This window comes from Notamacropus eugenii, chromosome 5 (assembly GCF_028372415.1).
Source record: "Notamacropus eugenii isolate mMacEug1 chromosome 5, mMacEug1.pri_v2, whole genome shotgun sequence".
In the NCBI taxonomy this organism is placed as follows: Eukaryota; Metazoa; Chordata; class Mammalia; order Diprotodontia; family Macropodidae; genus Notamacropus; species Notamacropus eugenii.
The window spans coordinates 226,954,707-226,978,130 of NC_092876.1; the positions used below are offsets into that span (position 1 = coordinate 226,954,707).

The 23,424-nt window shown below is 34.2% G+C and overlaps 1 protein-coding gene across 1 annotated transcript in view; it reads right to left on the bottom strand.

The window, feature by feature from the left end:
• SCN9A (sodium voltage-gated channel alpha subunit 9) overlaps positions 1 to 23,424 on the bottom strand; it is a 190,472-nt gene that overhangs the window by 14,177 nt on the left and 152,871 nt on the right. The window contains exons 19-24 of the mRNA XM_072612196.1: positions 22,349 to 22,503; positions 18,734 to 18,907; positions 13,421 to 13,543; positions 7,857 to 8,138; positions 6,516 to 6,569; positions 5,584 to 5,721 (exon numbers count right to left, since the gene is read on the bottom strand). Of these exons, the coding sequence (XP_072468297.1) occupies positions 5,584 to 5,721; positions 6,516 to 6,569; positions 7,857 to 8,138; positions 13,421 to 13,543; positions 18,734 to 18,907; positions 22,349 to 22,503 (926 nt within the window). The remainder of the gene's footprint in view (positions 1 to 5,583; positions 5,722 to 6,515; positions 6,570 to 7,856; positions 8,139 to 13,420; positions 13,544 to 18,733; positions 18,908 to 22,348; positions 22,504 to 23,424) is intronic.

Below are 23,424 nucleotides of genomic sequence, written 5' to 3' on the forward strand. Positions count from 1 at the left end.
AGATGGGCAGAACCCTGCTCTAAATAAATAAGGAATTAATTCTTACTCTGTGGCTATACTGGCTATGGTCATGATCTGTCCCATTACTTGGTACATAATCAACAAATAATTGTTAAGTGATGAATTTCTCATGCATCAATATCTGGTTTTTGGACAACGCCTCCTCTTGTCCTCATCATAATTCTTTAAGAAAACCTACATATCCCTCCCCTTTGAAATCTGCTCTTCTGATATCTAAGATGCATGTTTGATCACTCCTAGTTTTCTTTTCATTCTTTACCATAAACTTCAATGTGGAACTGTCACTTTTCCCAAAGGTTTCCATCATTTCCACTCCAGTCACCAGTTTTTTTCTTGCTTGTAAGAATCAGTGCCAAGATAAAATGGGTGCCTTTTGGTTCCTACATTTTTTTTGAATTTGAAATTTGTATTAAGGCAACTCAGGAAATTTTTTGCTTTTCACAGACAATGCTTTACTACATGTCTAAATAATTAAAGTTCCCCATCACTACCATATTACACCCAAGTGATTATCTTATAATCTTATTGTCCAGATTTATCAATTTGAAAATATTGAAGTGCTGGTGTCACTCTGTGGAATGTTGCTGTGCCCCTTCAGCTTCTAGTGGAGAAGTTGGAAAACTCTCAGCACATGGTACTCACAATCTGCAAGTAAGAATTTATCACCTCTGGCATGTTAGAGCAATGCTGGGAAGAGAAATTCGCAGGATGGATCCATAACTGTGAAAAGTTTTCCTGGGTTCTTGAAAATTATGCCTGTATAGTACAAGGTCTAGCAAATTTTATCAAGCTAGAAAGAATCTGAGTATGAACCCAAGCTAATTTTGGAGAAGTTCTTCACCAGAAATCTGGCCACCAGGCAATAAACTATTTTGGCCAAGGTGACCAACAAAATGGACAAAAATGCAAAACAGTTCACAGTTCTAGTGCTAGAATGGCAAAGGGGTGAGAAAAGTGCTAAAAATATCACAATCGACTTGGCAGAAAAAAATATATAAAGACTCTTTACAAATAAGCTTCCTTTCATGTATATATTAAAATTATACAGGATTCTATGATAGAGATGGTTTCAGAGATAATTATGTTTGACAAATGGCTAGGAATTAACCAGATGCTAAGAGTAAAATGGGAAGACATAGTGATATTAATGAGATCACGATGGTTCTGTGGAGGTTACCAACTCAGCACCCACAAGCATTCTCAGAGTTTCTTCACAAGTCTAGAACTCTTCACAGTCCCACTTAGCTGCCAAGCATGTGGAATTACCTTTGGAAAGCTGGAAGTTTTGGGGTGCTTGTTGGTGATGATTCTAGGTGGTTTTATATATATACATATATATGTATATATATACATATATATGTATATATATGTGTGTGTGTGTGTGTGTGTGTGTGTGTATATATATATGTATATAGAAAGAATAAGAGGGGATGAATGACAATTGATCTGCCCTAACGATGAGATGGGATGTGTACATACATATGTGTGTATACATATTATAAGTAGTTCATATCTCTGGAGACCAGTGATTCCTCCTACATGTTATGAATTTCTTAGCTGCAATTGAAACCCATTTTTATTCATTTTGTTGTCACTAGAGATAGCATCTGTTTACTACCTTACTGTTTCTTAAAATTTATTTTACATTTTATTTTTCCCCAATTATATGTAAAAACAATGATTAATACTCCTTTTTTAAAATTTTTGAGTTCCAAATTCTCTCTCTCCCTTCTTTCTCCACCCCCATTGAGAAGGCAATCAATTTGATATAGCTTCTACATGTGCAAACAGGCAAAACATAATTCCAGGTTAGTCATATTGTGACTGAAAGAAAAACACAAGAACCCCAAAAAGCTCAGGAAAAATAAAGTAAAAAAGTATATTTCAATATGTATTCAGATTCCATCAGTTCTTTCTCCGGAGATGGATAGCAGTTTTCATCATAAGTCCTTCAGAATTGTCATGGATCATTTTATTCCTGTGTCCAGCTAAGTTATTCACAGTTGATTATCATATAATGTTGCTGTTCCTGTGTACAGTGTTCTCTTGATTCTCATTTCACTTTGCATCAGTTAAGTCTTTCTTGTTTTTCTGAGAGTATCCTATTTGTCACTTCTTATGGCACAACAGTATTCCATCAAAATTATATACCATGACTTGTTCAGTCATTCCCCAATTAATGGATATCCCCTTAATTTCCAATTGTTTATGACCAGAAAAGAGCTGCTATAAATATTTTTGTACATATAGGTCCTTTTCTTCTTCTTTTTTCTTTCTCTCGGATTCAGACTTAGTAGTGGTATTTTTAGGCCAAAGGTTATGCATGGTTTTATAGCCCTTTGGGCATAGATCCTATCAACAGTGCATTAGTGTCTCAATTTTTTCCACATCCTCTCTGACATTTGTCATTTCCTTTTCTGTCTAATTAGCTAATCTAATAGGTATGAGGTGGTACCTCAGAATTGTTTTAATTTGTATTTCTCTAATCAGTAGTGACTGAGAGTATTTTTTAATGTGAATATGAATAGCTTTGATTACTTCTTCTGAAAACTACCTGTTAATATCCTTTGAGTTTATTTTGGGAAATGGGTCTTGTTTTTATAAATTTGAATCAGTTTTTTATATAGCAGAAAAATGAAGGCTTTGTCAGATATTTGCTATAATTTTTTTCACAGCTATGATTATTAACTGTATTTTTCTCCATCCTATTCCCCTCTCTTTATTTTCCTTTCTCCTTTTACCATGTCCATCCTGAAAAGTGTTTTGCTTTTGACTTCTGCCTCCCCCAATTTGCCCTCCCTTCTATGAGCCTCCCCTTTCTTCTTTTATCTCCTTCCCCTCTTAATTTCCTATATGGTGAGATCATTTTCTATACCCAACTGGAAGTGTATATTATTCCCTCTTTGAGACAACTCCCATATGAGTAAGTTTCAAGTTCTCCTCCCCAATCTTCCCCTTCACTGTAAAAACCCCTTTGTGTCTCTTTTATGTAAGATAATTTGCCTCATTCTGCCTCTTCCTTTCCCTTTCTCCCAGTGCATTCCTCTTTCTTATTCCTTGCTTTTTTTAAATATCATCACATCATATTCAACTCACTAAGTACACTCCTTCCAAATGTCCAATAATGAGAAGGTTCTTATGATACAAGTATCATCTTGCAATGTAGGATTGTAAACAGCTTGACCTTGATGAGTCCCTTACAATTTCTCTAATCTGTTTCTCTAATCAGGTTTTTTTGTTCAGCTTTTTTCAGAGCTAATTCTGAGGGTCTACAAACTTTCAGTTTTGCCAAGATAATATGATCTAAAGTAACATATGTTTAGTACTGTCCTGGCCTGTGTAGTAGTCTGTGAGTAACCACAAGCACTGTTTTCTACCTCTGGAAGTATGACTAGTGTTCCCACTCTCATCTTTGGCCACAAGCTCTGGTATGGTAGTGCACCTCCTTGCCCTGAGGCTCTGACACAGATCTGAGCATGGGCAATATGACAAAGTCTTTTTCCCAGGTGCCAGAAAAGTGACCCCTGTAAACTCTTTCTGACTTATTGTTTGACATCCCCTTATCATCTGTGAGCTAAGCCCCAAGGCCAACCACAGCTTCTTCAGTCACCTGCAGGGCCTGTTCTTAGTTTCCTGAGGTGCCATCTGCACAGGCATTCTGCACCCCACTCTAACCTGGTGCAATAGACCTTTCCTGACAACCTTCAAAGTTATCTTGGCCTGGAAAATTGTTTCTCATCCTTTTGTGGATTCTGCCACTCCAGAATTTGTTTTGAGGTGTTACTTAAAGTTGCTTTAAGGGGCATTTTGGAGAGCTTAGGAGAGTCTCTGCCTTTTCGTCCACCATCCTGGCTCTGCCCTCCTGTTAAATCATCCTTGAGATTGCTTTATCAGTCATCTATGTTTACCTAGTCTCTACTGTGTCAAGAGGGCTGCAACTAACATGAGTTTACATAAGATTTGTAGAGTATAAATCATATTGCATTAAAGTTAGGATTTCAAGTTCAACACATGATAGAACAGTTCTAAAATATCATAATGATTCTTTATATTTACACTGACATGTTTTATAAAAAATAAAATATAGCGTATTTTACCTCTCAAGAATTGAGCACACAGATTCCTTTACAACATCTATCATCTGTCCCTTTCCAATGGAACCACCATAGTTGACTTCCATATCACCTTATGCCTAGACTCTCATAGTGATTTTCTAACTGGTATTACTGTGGCTAGTTTCTTCTTCCTCCAATCCATCCTATATATAATTTCCATGTTATTTTCCTAGAAAGAGTTAAGTATTTATACAGATGATGGTCAGAAAGAAGTACAGGCAAGTGAAGTTATTGGGATGGAAAAAGCTTAAAAAGTAGAAATGATTAAGCAAGGAAAGGATCTTTATTGGAAAGGTATTAGGAGAGAGACCAAAGCCTGTCAGATTAAAAAAAAGGAACTAGGAAGAGAAGGTATGAAGCTAGAAAAGCAAAGCAAAGTGAAAGACAAGTTAATGAAAAATGAGGATCTAGGAATTACTAACAAATATTCCCAGTTGTCTTCCAATTACATTGCTTTCCTAATTATATAGTCTTTCCTGTCATAGCAATCTACAAAATAACATACTTACTGAGTCTATGCAAATACTTCGTTATGAATCATTTAAAATTTAATATACATCAAGTATGCTACAGACAAGCAACTAAGTGTGGATGTCTTTGAAGTGCTGGTGATGCTCATTAATGTTGACAGCAAGGGGGAATAATTAGGAAATTTGGGGAAATATGGTTATTTTGCTATCAAATACCTTTTCTCAAGGGAAATGAGTATGCACTTTTTATAATTAGAATAATAGGCTTGAACCCTTATCTATAATTCAATTATCAGAGATGATTAACTCCTTTAAGTAAAATACTTGATTACAAGTAATTGCCAATACATGCAAATGGTTGAAGTTGGTATTCATGTATAAAAATAGAGGCTTAGAAGTTAAAACATACTTGGGAAATGTTAACTATAGATTTTCTCTTACTAAGGGCTAACTAAATTTGTCAGATCATATTTAAAGATACAATTAGCTTTGAAAATCAAAGTACAGAAGAATATTCCAATTTATTCCTGTTCAATTTTTAATTCCTTGATTTTAGACATAGATGCTTTCCTCACTTGACCCTCCTTTTTTTCCAATTTGAATTGTAATTAAGTAATCTTTTAAAATGTTGTATTGTGTCAGTGTGTACAACAAGAGGAGAAAAAACATTTCTGTAATGTAAATGAATGAAATAACATTAACTTAATCATTCTTACAAATAATTTGAATAAGCAATGAGCCTTTTAATGAGAATGTTTCAAATGATGATACACCAAACAGACTGAAGGTTTTAAGCTTACACATATGCATATATGTATGTATATATACATACATATTTCATATATGATGTATATATAAAGTGTCCCAAAAGTTTTAATGAAATTTCAAGCTTTTAAAACTGCATTAAGACTTTTGATATACCCTATGTATACATAGCCACACACTCAGGACAATGACAAAATGCTTGGAATACTTATCTTCTTTTTCTGTTGATTGAAATTATCTATGATGACACCAATGAAGAGATTCAAAGTGAAGAATGACCCAAAGATGATAAAGATGACAAAGTAAAGATACATGTAGAGGCTTTCTTCATACTTGGGTTGAATATCTATCTACAAAATTAGCAAGAATTAGCAGTATAGAGACACTAAGTTTGGGTAGTAACTTCAATTTTATAAAATGACATTTGGCAAAATAATTCAAATGATACTCTTTTGGAGGTTATAAGCATTATATAGCATTCTGCCTTGGTTTATTTAAAACATTTCATCATCTAGGTTTAGATGATGCGGTTCAATATTCCTATAAATTCTAAACAGACAAATGGGATGAGGCTGGAACTATATATATTACCAGATCCTACAGCTGCTAAATTGATAAATAAGTAAATGATCTGAAACATGTCTTTAATTTGAATTAATCATTATTAAACAAAATCTACCAAGTTGATGTCAACATTTTCAGTGTCCTTTTCATTTAGTTACAAAAATTACATTAGAACTTGGGGGATATGAGGTAAACCATTAGTTCACAAGTCTTTGGTGCATGAATACTCCCCTTTTTAATGTAAAAAAATAAATGTTTGTAGTCTCTCATGTGGTAGTAGTTGTACTTTTAACTGGTTGAGAAAATACATAACAGCAAAAAGAATTCGAATGACTTATTAAATTACGTTAGCAACTTCATCAACTTGAAAAGCAGTATTTTGTGTTTGTGAGACATACTATTTATTCAGTAAGACATACTATTTACTCAGAATATGAAAAGTATGCTTTCTTCTTTATTATGCAGTCACTTAATGAGATAGTCCTTGCAGTGAAGCCAAAACCTAGGAAAGGGTCCTTAGCAAATAACTTGGGAAGCAATTAAGATATATTTTGGTTTTAGGTGATTGTCTAGTACTTACATTAACAGAATCAACAGCTGCATACATAATATCCATCCATCCTTTAAATGTGGCCTACAAAAACATGACATTTATTAAATTTGTGTGTGGAGTTAATATGTTAGAACAAATAAAAGTTTTTACTTTCATTCATTTATTTATTTTTAAAATCCTTTGTCAATTAATAAGAAATTGGTAAGTCTAGTGACACTTCAAAATACTGTTTAATACTAAATGTTCATTATTACTTTCTCCAAAATTCAATGTTAAAATTTTCTATATTAAAGTTAAATTTTTCATAATATGCCTGCTTAGAAGCTACTACCTAAATGTCATAATTATCTGTTAACAGTAGCAATACATTTTTCCAGGGAGAGGGAGAACATTTCCCCCCTTCTGCAGAATACGTGGGGCCTCTGAGCAACCCCCTCTCCATAGTTATTATACTGTACTCCATTGGTCCTAAAAAGTGTGTGTGTGTGTGTGTGTGTGTGTGTGTGTGTGTGTGTGTGTGTAATTGGGGTGGGTGCCATAGACATCAATGTACTGAGAATGGAATGAACTATGAATGCTGCTTTTGTTTTGGGGCAGAAAGCCTTTGCTGGAAATAAGTTTGACTAAAACTAACTTCTCGCCTGTTTCTATCTTCACCTCTTCCTGTCTTTCTGCCACTCCATTCTTTCCCATTTTCTCCCCGTGTCCACCCCCCACCAGCTTCCATACATGTTGAAGAGTTGTTAATGAATGGATAGAATTGGGTGAATGACGGACCCAAATTGTATTCAATACTTTCTTTTAAACTGGAATCGGAAATTTTGGTTAGCGGTGTGGGGGTGGGACAAAAAGGCGTAGGAGAGAAAAAAAAAAACTATACAACCTGAGGAGTAAATTACTTCAGAGTCATTTTTTTAAACTGATTGTTAGGTTGTATGACTTAAGGGCTACCTAGATTTCCTAGTTAAAATAAAACAAGACAGAACTTTCCCACCTAACATCTAAAATGTCACCATTATAATTTAATTTCTTTAACTAACACTACACCCATATGAACTGCACTTAATACAAACAGAAAACAATGCAAGGAAAATACATTAATAGTTAGGATATGCAAAAAAATCTGTAGAATTCATGCTTATACAATTTTTTGATATTTTCTATCCTACTATGATATCAAAATATGATCATTTTCTATCATATGTCAAAGGGATAGTATGTTAAATAATCATAAAAAGGCAATATCTAAACACATCTCTAATTTCATTTTCATTTTTATATTATAATCAAACTTAACAAAAGGTTATCCTGAAATATTAATATATTAAACAATACAGATATGCATTTCTTGAAAATAGTACCACTTACAACTTGAAGTAGAGAAAGGTAACCAATTCCAACATTATCAAAGTTCACTTTCACATTTTTCCACCGTACTTCATGGCTACTATTCATGAGTTGTTCACATTGCGTTTTATTCTGAACCACGTCCACAGGAAACCTATTGGCATCTGTCATGTTAACGCACTCATAGAACTTGCCAGCAAACAAATTTACTCCCATAATGCTAAAAATTAGCCAGAATATGAGGCAGACCAGTAGTACATTCATAATGGAAGGAATTGCTCCTAAAAGAGCATTCACCACCACCTGCCACACAAATAAAAATAAACAAATAAATTTGGGTCAATCAATTAATCATTCAAGAAATGTTTATTGGACATGAACTAACATGTCCCAGGAACTATGCTAGGTACTGGGTATACAATTGCAAAGGATGAAGTTATCTCTTAGCAATAAGATATGAAATAATTATGGCATCTGGTAAATCAAATATATGAAGTCAGTATCTGAAATTTTATATTACAAGATGAGGAAATCCAATTATTAAATGATCATATCAATCAACCAAAACAAACATTTTAAGTGCCTAATGGTATACTCAAGTCAGCACTGTGCCAAATAAAGTAGAATAAGACTTTGGTCATTCCCTCAAGTATAGGGAGAAAGAGAAGGTAAATGGTACTCTTGAAACAATACATGAAAGCAAAAGGTGATGAATGACATTTAAAATTGCTAATGGAACTTAAATAAAAAAATGAAGTAGATAAATGGAAACCTGGTGTTTGTAAGCTGAAGTCAAATATTCTGCATACTCTAGAAAAGAAAAATAAATTAAATGAAATATAATATATCTGTTTAAATAATATAATAAATCATAACACAAATGCTATACAATCACTTAAAAAGATCCATGACTTGAGGATTGTCAATATTTCATATACCTTTAAATATCTAAGCTAATCTAATTTTGTTTTTTAATTTTGAAGGTAAGAAATTTGGGTATAGTGGAAAGAACACCGTACTGGAAGGGTAAGGAGGTCTGGACTATAGTTTTTCTCTACTGTATAACAGATGTGTGGCCTTGAGTAAGATAATTGACATTTTTCTCATAGTTTAAGGCATTTAAGTAATCTCTAAAGTTTCCTTTTAGCTCTAAAATTCTACTTCTAAATATATTTTTCTACATTTAGAAAGACGTGCAGATTTATGTCTTTGTAGTTGGGGTGACCCTTGGCAAAATTATATTGCAGATAGTCTTATTTAATGCTTTTTCAACTCAGTTTTCAGATCCATTACTATCAGTGGTATTAGAGCACTTCAGGTATACACTCTGAAGCTGCACAGGTGTTGTAATACAATAGCTTATAGCTTACAATTCATGTTCTATAACTTTCTTTTCTTCCTCTATGATCTGATCTCACCTTTTTCTGCCCAGTCTCTTTCTTTCACCTAAAGCAAGAATGTTTAATGTGTTAACTAGCTAATAGTATCTTAACATTTCAAATACTATTATGCTCACTGGTATCAATAAAACTTTTAAGCAGTTACTAATTGTTCAAATACCATTTTAGGAGGGGAGCTATTGGTGGACAGATCCCCTTTATAGATCTTTCAAAAGACCTCTAGGGCTGTGAAACAGCACACAACAGTGGTTCATATGTTTGCAACATTTGGGGGAAGCTGGGGGTCCTTGCTGAAAGGAAGTCCAAGTCTTCTGAAGAAATTAATGTACCTCTGGTTTACTGTGAGTCATACATTCTGATCTTATTTAGAGAAACCATCACTAGCATTTAAATATTCCTTATATCTCTTGAAAGTGAATAGAGAGAAAACATTATTTCACCCATTTTGCAGGTATAGAAATAGAAAAGTAAAGTGATATCAGGTCAGTGATAAAGCTAGACCAGATATCAGGGCTCAAATCTACTAGACCAAATGACTTCTGATGTTATTTAGAAAGAAGAAAAATAGCTCATTTATATTTCTGGGCACCTATATAGATTCTGGATTTAAGTAAGATGTGTTCAAATCCAGTCTCAGACATTTATCAGCTGTGTGACCATGGACAGATCATTTAACTTCTACCTACCTCAGTTTCCTCAACTGTAAAATTGAGATGATAAAAGGACCTACTTCCCAGGATAGTTGTAAGGATAAAATAAAATAATATGTACAATGCTTAGCAAACCTTCAAGGTCTCTCCTGACAAGTCTATAAAGCTGATTATATATAGATTATATACAAAATTAAAAACATGGAAAGACAGTTCATATTATAAGATAGGGAGGCATTTTCATAAAAAAGATTTATAGAAGTTAGAAGTAGTTTGCTAGCTAGAGTTTCTACTTTACAAATCCTAACTTGTTTGTATCCCACCTATGATACACAGAAATTGTGTGATCCTGGCCAAGTTACTTCACAGGCACCTCTCAATGATTCCAACAGTGGGGACCATGAGCCAAGCTGCCTTGGTAAAGGAAGTTCCTCGCTAAAATTAAATTACATTGATGAAATCACAAGAAAGATCCCCAAACTATGACTATAAATTATTTGGTTATATTTGTCCAAATAGGACTATACTGTTGGTGTGATTCAGGGACAACGATGTCAAAGTTAGAAGGGACATGTAGATTGATCTAGTTTAACTCCCTCATTTTACTATTAAGAAAACTAGCACTGAGAAGTTGTGACTTGCTTGAGCTCTAACAACTAATTGGTTATAGAACTAGAGTGAGAAATCTGGTTTCTAGTATTTTTAGTCCAGTGGTATTTTCATTATACCTAATTAACACTTTTGAGATTTAATGCTATATAATAATAATATAAAAACTGAGGAAGAACAAAGCCAAGCCAGTCATCTAGTTAAACAGTATGCTTTTCATAGATTATTATAAATCACTTTGCTAATGGGGTTGATATATCAGCATTGTATAAAACCAAACTCCTCTGAATTATAAACAAAGCAATAACAATAACAGTAGATTGGAACCTTGTTACAATGCTAATTTTACTATGATTGTTATGGGATGCCTTAAAGATGATGTTATGTCTCCTATTAAAGAATGTTCAAAAGATCTAGAGTAGTGGCAGGAATAGTAACAGGAAACTGTCACAAAACAAAAGTAATTTACAAAACCATTGCCACCAACACAGGAATTTTTGAGGAATGTTTTACTTGATAAAATTATAGAGACCACCAAATACTAATTAATGACAGAAAGTTTGTCATTTGATAAAATTATATAATTGGCATTTATCAGTACAACTTACAGACCACATGAAAATATACATATGTGACTTAAATATGTAGCCCTTTCAGAGAAGTGATTATTGAAAGTAAGGAAGTTGTCTTGCAAGTAGGGTGACTTTAAATGTGAAAAGTGGGACATAGTATGGAAGAGAATCTATGCTTGTTAGTTTAGTGGTATAGTAACACTACAATTTTTTGACATAGTTGGGGAATGAGATATTCTGGAATAAAAAAATTTAAAAAAAAACTTTCCGGTTAACTGAAGGTTTTTAACATTTTCAAGAGTCAACATTTAATTCTGTAAAATGGGAATGATAATAATAGCACTTATCTCCCAGGGCTGATGTGAAAATCAAAAATAATAATATTTCTAAAGTGATTTACAGACCTTAAAGTACAATCTAAAGGCTAGTTTTTATTATTTTGTTATTTCTACTTTTTTAGGTGGAAATCTTTCTAAAATAGATTACTCATTCTCCTGTCTAGGTAGGTAGGCACAATATAGAGATTATAACATAATCTTTGATTGATAAGTCAGTGTAATCATTATTATAAATTATTTTCCAGTATTATAATTTGCATATTGACTTGAATTGACAGCAATAGGCAGTCCTTACCTTATAAAACCACCCTTCCAGTCTGCCACCATGACTTAAAACTTTGGTTGTCGTTGAGTCCTCCTTCTCCCTCATAAGCAGTAACCATGTCCTGACTGCATATCTAGCATCTCATCCTATAAATACTCTTACTCAAGCCCTTATTTCCACTTATCTAGACTACTGTAATAGCTCAAGTCTGTCCCCACTCCAAACCATCCTTTATAATTAATACCCAAGTAATCTTCATGCATTATTCTGATCACAGCGTCCCCATACTGAAGGGCATCAGGGGATCCCTACTGTAAATGAATACAATTTAAACTCGTTAAAAGGGAACTATTTAATAAATACCATAAGAAAAATATCAAAAAAATACTATGGCTCTCCAGAAGAGGAGTTTCATTGTCTTTTGGGGAAACAAAGAGTTTTAGTGATATGTTATCTCAATGTTCATATCTCTACTTTAAATCTCAATTTCTTCATTTCTCAAATGAAACATCTAGATGGCCAAGTGAAAAGAATACTTCACTTGGGATTTGGAAGGCTTGGGTTCAAATTCTGCTTTGCGTAAGTCACTTATCTTCTCTCAGTCTCAATCTCCTCATTTATTAAATGGGGATGATAAAAATAGGATTTACCTCTCAGGATTGTTGTAAGAATTTAATGAGGTAACATATGTACAATGCTGTGCATACCTGAAAGAACTATATCAATATTAGCTACTATTATTGTTAATAATAATGATATTAATATTAGTGCTTCTGCTGCTACTGTTACTACTACTACTCCTACTACTAAAATGAGGATGGTAATAGCATCTTTCTCACTGAGTTATAAGGAAAGTCAAATAAGGTAAAGCCCTTTGTAAACTCTGTAGAACTAGAGAAATATTAGCTATTATTTATAAAATATGATTTAGCTTACTCTGCAACTCACAGAAGAGAAAGGAATAAATTTGAAGGTGCAAGGGAAAATGGGGAAGGTTTTTACAAGACAATTGCATAATACATTGAATGAGAATGAGAAAATAAGTACAAAGAAAACACTTCTAAGCATTGAAAAGAGTCCATATACTTACAGGACTCTCAGGTCTAATCTTCATACTTTTGACTGTCTGGTTTTACAGTTTGAATCAAAGGAAAAGAAACACATTAGAAAAGTAGGGGAAGGGTTGCTAATGTGCCAGTAGGAATCACATTGACAGTAGCAAGAAGGGAAAACTGAGAAGATACTGATGGAAAACATAACTATAAAAAGTAGACAAAAATATCTTGAGAGTGAGAGTGTTAGTTGTAGAGAACAAATAGTTCTATACACCTTAAAAATCCTAAAGGATGTCACAATATTAAAATAATTGATTTTCATAATAATGGCCCATCTATTCATGAAAGAGTAAGTTATAATCCACAGACTGTTTAAGAAGGCTGAGAAGTAAATAATGGATTTTAGAAAGATTTCCACCAAAAAATTAGGAGACATTCAATTAGTTAAGTGGCAATTATCTAGAAATTCACTTATTAGACTATCTCATTCCCCAAATTTGCCAGATAAATGATGTGCTACATACTATATTTCCAATGATTTTGACATAAGACTCTATGGCAGCAATAAATATACAGTACAACAAAAAAATATGATTTAGGAAATACACGCAAACTTTTAACTTTGTATTCCTATTCTGTATACCCTCTTATCCTCTCCATGGGTAGAACACTTCACTAAATTAATTATTTTCTTACCCTCATTCCTTCAAATCTAGATAGAGCTCTTAGTGGTCTTAAAGCTCTTAGTGTCCGGAGGGATTTAATGGGACCAAGGTCTGAATATCCAAGAGTGCTGGCTACAAGCGTAATTATAGATACCTGCCAAAAATCAGAAAAAAAGCCCAATAACAACAAAATTTCACATCAATTGTATCAAACTCCTAAATGAAAGTTAGAGTTATTATATAGAAAATAATCAAAATTTCCTAAGAGGTGCTTAATAAATAACCAAATCATGCAAAGTACATAATCATTGCCTAGAAAAACACATATAAAGTAATGTTTTTTTTAAAGAAATGCAGTTAAAGGTCAACTTATTTTAATGAAAAATCCTGGCTAATTTATTCAGAATTTCCAAGTAAACACAGATACACCTAAAAAGTTATGTGTGTAGTAAAAAGAGTTCTGAATTTAGTGTCAAGAGAAATTGGTTCAAATTCTGGCTACGACAGTTACCACCTATGTAACTTTCTGGAGGCAACTTTACTACTTTACTCCTCTCATCTGTAAAACATGCACTACCAGATACACTATCTACTTCACACAGTTTTGGGGAGCATTTTGTAAACTTAATAGTGCTAGAGAAATATGACTTATCTTAGTTCTTAAATTCATTGATTCATGGTTAGCATCTGTAACAGTTTACTAATTGGAAACTGTTATGAGAGACCAATTTTGTAATTAAGATCAATTTATAATGAGGCCATCTGAAAGGAACAAAAGACTATGTTTTATATTTATGAACAGCTAAGCCAATACCTTGACATAAAACTTCCACTGATGAGTCAAGACTCTGGGCAAGCTACATATATTATTGAACAATATTTAGATGGTTTTCTGATTTCTACACTCTCATTTCCCTAAATGCAATCGTTTGAAGCTGCTCTAAATGTTTCTTACAACTTCTCAAATATGGATACTGAAGACATGCTTTCAGCTATCAAAGATTCATTAAAAATAGTCAATTGGATCAATAAATGACTACAATTTAATTGGTGTTTCACTGACTATAATTTAAGTATGTGTGTTATGAGGCTCAAATGATGGATATAAAGCACTTTGCAAATCTTAAAGCATCATACATGTGCTAGTTCTTATAGTCACAAGGCCTCCAATCTGGTGATGACTTCATTCCTGAAAACTTCTACTGAATTCCTACTAAGGTTAAGCAGTATTTATAGAGAAATACAGAGGTGTACTTGTAAATCTTTAACAACAGGGCCAGGGGATTTTCTCTGAAGTTTGGATTCAGTGAAAGGGCTGCACTTAAGGGCTACATGTGGCCTCGAAACCACATTTTCCCCATTCCTGAACTAGGTGCTACCAAAAAAAAAAAATGCAAGCACGCACACTTTTATCTGCATTATTAAGTCTAGCCAACCAGTAAAATAACAAATCGAGACCTTATTTATAATGATTTCTAAGTTAAATGCTCACACTGAAAATTTAACAGATCTTGTAAGCCAATTAGAGCTGGCTCTGGAGTCACCTGAATTTCTTTTTCCATTCTTTTTTTTTTTTTTTAATTTGGAGGCAATCGAGATTAAGTGACTTGCCCAGGGTCATACAGTTAGTAAGTGTCTGAGGCTAGATTTGAACTCAGTTCTTTCTGACTCCGGGCTGATACTCTATCCTGCCTTCCCCAAGCCACATGAATTTGATGTTGATTTTGTAAAACTCGTGTTTTTAATGAACTTGGGACATGAATCTCTTAACATATTCAGTTATGTTAATAGCATGTTTCAAACTTCAGTCTTTTTTTCTTTTTACCCCTCCCTTTTACCTTCCCATTTAACCAGTTGCCAAGTTCTTTCAGTTGTAATTCCACAGCATTTCCTGCATCTTTCATGCTAGTTTAAACCCTCATTAAATCCTGCACGTTACTCCATCTCCAGTTTCTCTTTTCTCTGTACTTTTCTCCACACAGGCGCCAAAATAATGTTCCTTATACAACAAGTCTGACCATTTTACTCCCCTTCTAAAAAACCTTCCCTTATTTGCTTATGGGGTAAACTATAAACTATTTAAACTATAAACTCCTAAACCTCAAATTAAATCTACATGTAATTAGGTTTGAAACTTCCTTTCAACGATCATTTCACACTGTTGCCCTTCCCACATCACCAAACTGGGTAGTCTTCATGTCTTGATCCCATTTTCCCTCTCCCACCTCCATGTGTCATTGGAGGTGATGTCCTTGTCTAGTGTGTGCTCACTTTTTATTTCTGCCTTTTGAAATCCTTCTCATCCTTGAGCTCCTTCTGAAGAATGACCACCTTCATGTACCATTCTCAGATTCCCTTAATTGACAGCGATGTTTCCCTTCTCAAATTTTCGTACAGGAGGTTGTATCTTTCCTTTGCCTCCCTTGCATTTTATCCATCATTGTACTTGGTGATGTATATGTTGCACATACCTTCACACACCAATACATTATATGCTCCTTGTAAGTAGAGACCATATGTAATTTACTTCCTTCATCCTCAGTACCTAACACAGTGTTCTGCATGTCACAGGAATTTGGTAAATAATCTTTGAGCTGATTTCTTTTTAAATGTAAGGAGTCTACATGTAACAAGTGAATAAAATGTCTAATAGCAAGAACTGAATTGGAACTATACTCAGGGAAGAGGGACTTGCTAGTTCTTAAGATAGAGACAGGGAATTGGCTATACTGAGGACTTGAAAAAGTTTTTGAAAAACTAAAATTTTAAGGGGTAGGTATCTGGCACTGTGGATAGAGTGCTAGCCCTAGTATCAGAAGGACCTGAGCTCAAATATGGCTTCAGACATTTATTATCTCTGTGACCCTAGGTAAGTCACTTTACCCTGATTGCCTCCAAAAGAAAAATTAAAATTTTAAACAACTTTGACTAGGAAAATCTATCAGTGGAAAACAACTTTCAAAGTCTAAATAAGCAGGTGGGCTGCCCCTGCCCCCCTGCCCCAGCCCTGACCCATACTCTGAGCATGCACATCCTTCCTGTTTCATCTCTCCATGTGCCAGTGGCTGTTCCTATTGCTACCTCCCTAATCCAGCAACCTCATTACCTCATGTATAAGGTAGTTTTTCTATTTCTGTCCCTCCCTCATTAAATCCATCCTTCATACTCACTACCAGATGGACAGAACTGGCCATGTCACTTCCTTATTCAAGGATTTCCAGTGGTTTCCTAGTTTCTTCCAAATTAAAGCCAAGTTCCTTTGCTTGGCATTTAAGGCCCTCTACAAAGTGACCATAAGCTACTTCTCTCTTATACTACTCTCCTGCATGAAGAACTCCATTCTCCCACCAAACTGGATGACCTTTCATGCTGTTATTTGTACTATTGTCTCTGGCTGCTAGATGCTCTGTTTCCGGATCCTTCTCCTAATTATATTTAAATTTCTTAACATTATATCCTTCACATAACCCTCCCTGATCTTCCTGACTTGAAATGATCTCTCCCTCTTCAAGACTTCTGAAGCACCTTGTTAGCATCCCTTTCAGGCACTTCTCATTTTCTATTTTCTTTTCTTGCTTTTTTTTATAGCTATTTGTATGTGTATCCTTGGTCTCCTATTAGAATACAAACTTTTGGAGGAAGATATGTGCTTAATAAATGTTTCATGAATTCTGCTGGTGGAGACAGGGTCATCTGGTTTGGTACTTAAGTGAGTATCCAATGCCAAGACAGAAAAAAAGGCTGCAGTTTGATTGTGAAGATATTAAAAAGTGACCTAAGAACACCTAATATCTTCTGCTCATAGGTTAAGAGTCATACAGTCAACACACTAATTTTATAGATGAGGAACTGAGACTCGGAAATGTTAGGCACTTTTTCCCAAGGTCACAAAGGCAGTAAATTGCAGAATTGAGATTTGAACTGAGTTCCACTGAAATCCAAGAACTCTTTGCACTTTACCTTAATGTTTTCAACATATGGGATAGATTTTTATAAGAGGGAAAGAATTATCTCATAAGTAGTACTATTAGCACTCACTGTAGAACATAAAGGTTTATTTTCACTAACCAAAAGGTTTTTCAAGATATAGCCTACAAAAAAATCAAAATATTGTGCCATCTTTAATACATGTTAAAAATCAGACACCAAAAGAAGGAAATGAGAAAAACATGTTAAACAAAATAGATCACATTCATCTGAGAGTTATTTTCACAATATATAAGTATAAATGTGTCACAAAACAGCTAAAGTAGAAAAATATTATTAACTATAGTTATGATTTTTTATTTTATAATAATCTGAGATTTTTATTTTATAGTTTAATGTATTATATATTATAAGGTATTATATATTATATAATTGTACTTTTTTGTCTAAAGATGTCTAATAACAGTGAAAAGTATTCCCTTGTCTCTCCACTTTAATGCTTGGTATGGTCAACAAGTGACTAAGCTCTAAAATTATTTGTATGTGATATATGCATATATACACTGGACACTATTCTTGATAAGCCTACGTATACACATACATGCATGCCAATGTATATGCATGCACACATTCCCATACGTGAGTAAAGAATGGTATGTATATGAATATATTACATGCATTCACATACAGAGCTTTAGAATTTAGGTACTGGTTAACTCTCTCTGTGTTTATATACATATGCATATATACATAATCTGTATGTATATATACGTATATGTTTATACACATACACAACTATATACTATAAGATTTCCATTGCTATTCAAATGTGAAGGCAGGGTACACATAAACATGCCCATATACAAATATTTCTGAAACAGAATTAAGACATATTCAACTTTAAGGCAAGACAGCTAGCAGAGAGTGTGCTAGACTTGGAATCAGAATGGTCTGAGTTTAAATTGCACCTCAGATGCTTAGCAGCTTTGTGACACTAGGCAAGTTACTTAACCTCTAAGCCTCAGTTTCCTCATCTGTAAAAATGGGGATAATACTAACACGATCTCAGAGGGTTGTTGAGAATATATTGCATATGTTATGCACACACATAATGTTTTCAAGTGAAAATACATGTAGAATGGTTTTCAAACCTTAAAGCACCATATACATATTATTTATTAGTTATTAAATACTAATTATCCTCATCATTATTTTGGTTTTATAATGGCACATAACGTACACATAAATTCAGAAAACAAGGATATACACTTATAGCATAGCACACAAATGTGTCTGTAGTAAAATGTCTTGTAGCGTTTCTGCCATGTCATTTCAGCCAATGTGAAAGTGCTTATGTTTAATAATGAATGTTGGAAGCACCAGAACCTTCTGTAAGAAATTATTTAAAAATACGTACATCAACAATCAAGAAGTCCAGCCAGCACCAGGCATTAGTAAAATATGTTTTATAACCATATGCCACCCATTTTAGAAGCATTTCCAGAATGAAGACGTAAGTGAAGACTTTGTCAGCATACTCCAATACAGTCTTAATGATCTTTCTCTGTTCAATGTGTATATCTTCAAAAGCCTGTGGGGGATGAAATCCAGATTTCAATGATATCGAACACTGAAACATGATTTGGAGTAAAGAATAAAAAAGAAAATTTATTTCTGTAGATTAGATGGTGATAATAAGGCTAACAACGAGTTCACATGTGTTAGTTTTCTGTGCTGTCATAGCCACAGATAATCAATCTTCTTATTTCTAGTTTGTCATCTTATACTTGTACCTATGAATCATCAGAGGCACAGGCACAGAGAGCATGGATGGAGCACCCAAATCCATTGGCACTATTAGAAATGAACCTCAAAGTTCTTGGTATATCAATAGCATATTGGCATCTAACCAATAGCACCTTATTGTGAGTATTAAAGAAATTTTTCATCCACATCAAGTTCTTGCTTTCAAAAGGAAATAAGACTTCCCTGGCTTTCAATATAGAAATGCTTTAATCCTCCCAAGCAGCAAAGTGCAAACAGAATAATTATGTAAAATTTTAGAGTAAATATTATAATAACATTTGCTACTGTAAAACCTGAGGAAGATGTAACAAAAATTAATAAAATGCAAATAAAGAGCAAGCTTTTATTTGAACTATGAAAAGTTATGAATTAAGTTTTCTCTACGTATACTGGACATTACTAATAATGTTACTTCAAGTAATGCAAATATAAGTAGCACTTCTTCTTTGTTTTTTTTGAAGTTTATCAGGGTTAAGTGACTTGCCAAGGGTCGCACAGCTAGTAAGTGTCTGAGCCGGATTTGAACTGAGGTCCTCCTATCTCCGGGGTCAGACCTCTGTCTACTGGTGCCACCTAACTGCCCTGTACTTATTCAAGTATGAGAATAACTTTGCTTCAAAAATTCACATAATAGACATAAACCACCTGTGAAGTGAAGTTTCATAAAAATGATTAGAGCTTATAAAATCCATCCATGCTATTGACATTAGTAATGTGTTTTAAATGTAGTTTTGAATATATATGTCTGTTAATATAATACAAGAATCCAGGAAGATACCTTTGTATAGTCCTTTAGTAACTGAGACTACTTATACAGCTTCCTGGTTTCTCAAAGTGTAGAAAGATTTGGACTTAAAAGAACAACAAAAAATGATCATTTCTAAGTTCATTGTATCTATCACAGAAAGGGACGCTGGACATCATCAATAAACATTTGGTAAGTACTTACCAAGAACTGTGACAAGTGCTTAGGATATAAAGGAAACTCCCTCATTTTATAGAAGAGGAAACAGAAGCACAGAGAATTGAACTGACATCCAAAATCACATAGGTAGTAATTAGCTGATTCAGTATTGAAATTAACGTGCTTTCATCTAACCCTAGTTCTATGGTATACTGTCTGTCTGTCTTTCTCTGTTTCTCTTTTCTTTCTCATAAATAGTGAGAGCATCTTTCTCAGCTAAACTACAAAATCTTATTTTGCAGGATCTCAGGAGGAAAGAAGGTTACCTGTCAAAATTCTAGAATTTATTATTGAGCAAATGATTTCTTAGTATTTATTACCACCTTCCTCCACTCCCACAAAAGAAGGTGATCACTAGGAACCAACCTAGGCATAGTAAGAGCAAGTATGTAGTCCAACTTATACACACTCTCTAACAGATGAAGAAACAGAAGACTAGAGAAGTCATTTTATTTTAAGGTTCATAACCTGTTAGAGGCAGACTTGGGACTTAAACCCAGGTCTCATTCAGTGCTATGGAAAGATAACTTAACTTTCTGAGAATTAGCTAGGAATTCTGATGAATCAAGATTCAGAATAACCTCAAAAGGCTAGACTGAAAAACTGAAACTAACATGATGAAATTTAGCAGGGAGATTATAGAATCCTCTCTCTACATTAAGAAAATTATATGTATAGCTAGTGGACAGGAGAGGGGAAGCTAGATAGCACAGGGGATGGAGTATCAGGTCTGGAGTCAGGAAGACTCATCTTCCCTGAGTTCAAATCCAGCCTCAAGTGTTTACTAACTGTGTGATGCTGGGCAAGTTTCTTAACTCTGTCTGTTTCAATTTCCACATCTATAAAAATTAGGTGGAGAAGAAAATGGGAAACTATTCAAGTATCTTTGCCAAGAAAACCCCAAATGGGGTCACAAAGAGTCAAACATGATTGAAACAACTGAACCACAACTGGATGAGAGATACCTGTCTAATCTCCAAGCTTTAGTTGGCCACAAGATCCACATAAGCCAATGATGTGATATGGATATTTTTAAAAAATTTAAACAAAATCTTAGATTTGAAAAAAATAATAAGTATACTATACAGATCAAGTAAAGTAATAGTTGTATGAATAGCTGTACTATTTATACCCATCTAGAGTTTTCACTTCTTGGTATAACATTTTAAGAAGGTTCCTAAAAAAGTACAGAGCTTCCTGAGAGGGAGAAAAGGCAAAATAGTTAATATAGTTAATAGTTAAAATAGAAATAGTTAAATATCTGGAAATGCTATTATCTGATTCATGTTTGAGGGAACAATGGATATTTTATCAGAAGATTAGTTTTGAAGATAGGGCAAGATAACTTCCTTTAAGTGTTTAAAGCGTTGTCATGTTTCTCTGGAGGACAGAACTACAACAATTGAGTTTAAGTTAGAAGGTGACAGATTTAGGATTAGTGTAGGGATGAACTTTTAAAAAATAATTTGAACTGTCCAATGTAACCCTTTACAATTGTAAGAGTTTGCTTCAAATTATGGTCCATTCTTCCTGGACCACACCTTTCCCCTCCCACCTGGAAGCCCACAGAAGTTACCATTCTACTGGTCCACACCTCTTCTCTCTCCCTTACCCAAAGACCTGAACAAACACTATGGCATGTCTATCTGTCTTTGCTGTGCCACTCTCATTGCAATGAATAATTTACCAACTACACTGCAAGTTTTATAGGTTTCTATAATCTAGCCTGTGAACAGAGCCCTGTTTAATTATAAGATTACAGAATCAGAGATTTGAAAGTGACTTCAGAGGCCATCCAGGTCAAATATCTCATTTCATAGATGAGGAACCTGAAGTTGAGAATGGATAAGTGAGTTGGACCCCTCCACTTAGGTCAGAGGCAGGATTTCAGCCCAGATCCTCTGAGTCAATTCAGTGATCTGTTTCCTGTATTATGCATTTGTAATATTGTTCCTATATGAAAATACCTTTCAGGTTAAGTGAAAAGAAAAGACAGTGGTTTGGGAAATGTTTTGTCCCCTGCCACTGAGGGGGCTGCCTGTTGCTTGGTTTAAGGCAGGATTTAGCAGAGAGGAGAGATTAGCAACACCTTGTTCTCAGAATGGTGTGCAGATTGTAATTTTGTACATGTTCCTAATTTGGATTTCTACAACTCAGTAAGAACCTATATTTTAACTCTGGTAAAACAGTAATTTGCAATAATTTTCTGTATTAGTTAAATTCTTAAATCAAATGTTTTCATACACATAGTCCATCACTTACCAAAGCACCACTGCTGAGAAGGATCATGAGGACAATGAAACTCTCAAACCAGTTGTGTTCTACTATCCTGTAGCAGGTTTTCCTTATATTCCACCAAACTTTTCCTTTGCCAGATTCTATGCTGACTTGACAGCATGGAAACCTTCGTACACAACCTAGCAGGATGGAATTTTCATGAGAAAATAATTTGAAAGATAAAAATAAGTTGCTCACATGTAGTCACCATTTCTCTATTGTTTCCCAATATATTTCTAAAACACAATTCAGCACAAACATTTTCATGTAAAATTATTTTTATTATATCATTATATTATGATATGTCACAATATCATAATATATTATTATTATATGGTCAAGATTCAAATAGCCTAAAGAAAGCATTGCATAGGATAACACACATGTGAGAGTAACATGCATTTCTTCCTCCAGGAAGCATTTCTATGAAAGAAGTAAGGATCAGTCTTTTACTTGACAGTTCAGAAGTCAGTGGAAATACTACAATCCCCTCAATAATGTTCAAGGTACTGGAAGTGGATTTTCAGTGATATCCATTTATTACTGTGAAGATAAGCTTAGGACCCTTACAAAAAGGAGAAAGTTTTTGGAGTTGGAAGGAAGTCGAGACTTGAGTCTGCCTGGTCCTAGAAACATGAAAGGAATATGGAAAATCGTAATAAATATTTTCCATCTCTCCCATAAGTGCCTCTCTCTTTATTTTACTAACTACTCTCCGGATGCAGGCCTCCAACAAATCCCACCTATACTACTTTAAAAATTTCCTAGTTGTCCTCCCTGCTTCCCATCTTTCCATTCCTCAGTTTATTTTTCACAGAGCTTTAAGAGCTGCCCTTTTTTTGGGCCTCTGTACTTCTCTATTGATCCATCACATAGATATGAGATACCTCAATATAGGAAGAACTAAACAGAAACACTCTTAACTGCCTTTCTCGTGTCCAACTCCTTGTGACCCCCATTTTTTTTCTGGCAGAGATTCTAGAGTGGTTTGCCATTTCCTTCTCCAGCTCATTTTATTGATGAAGAAACCAAGGATTAAGTAGCTTGCCCAGAGTCACACA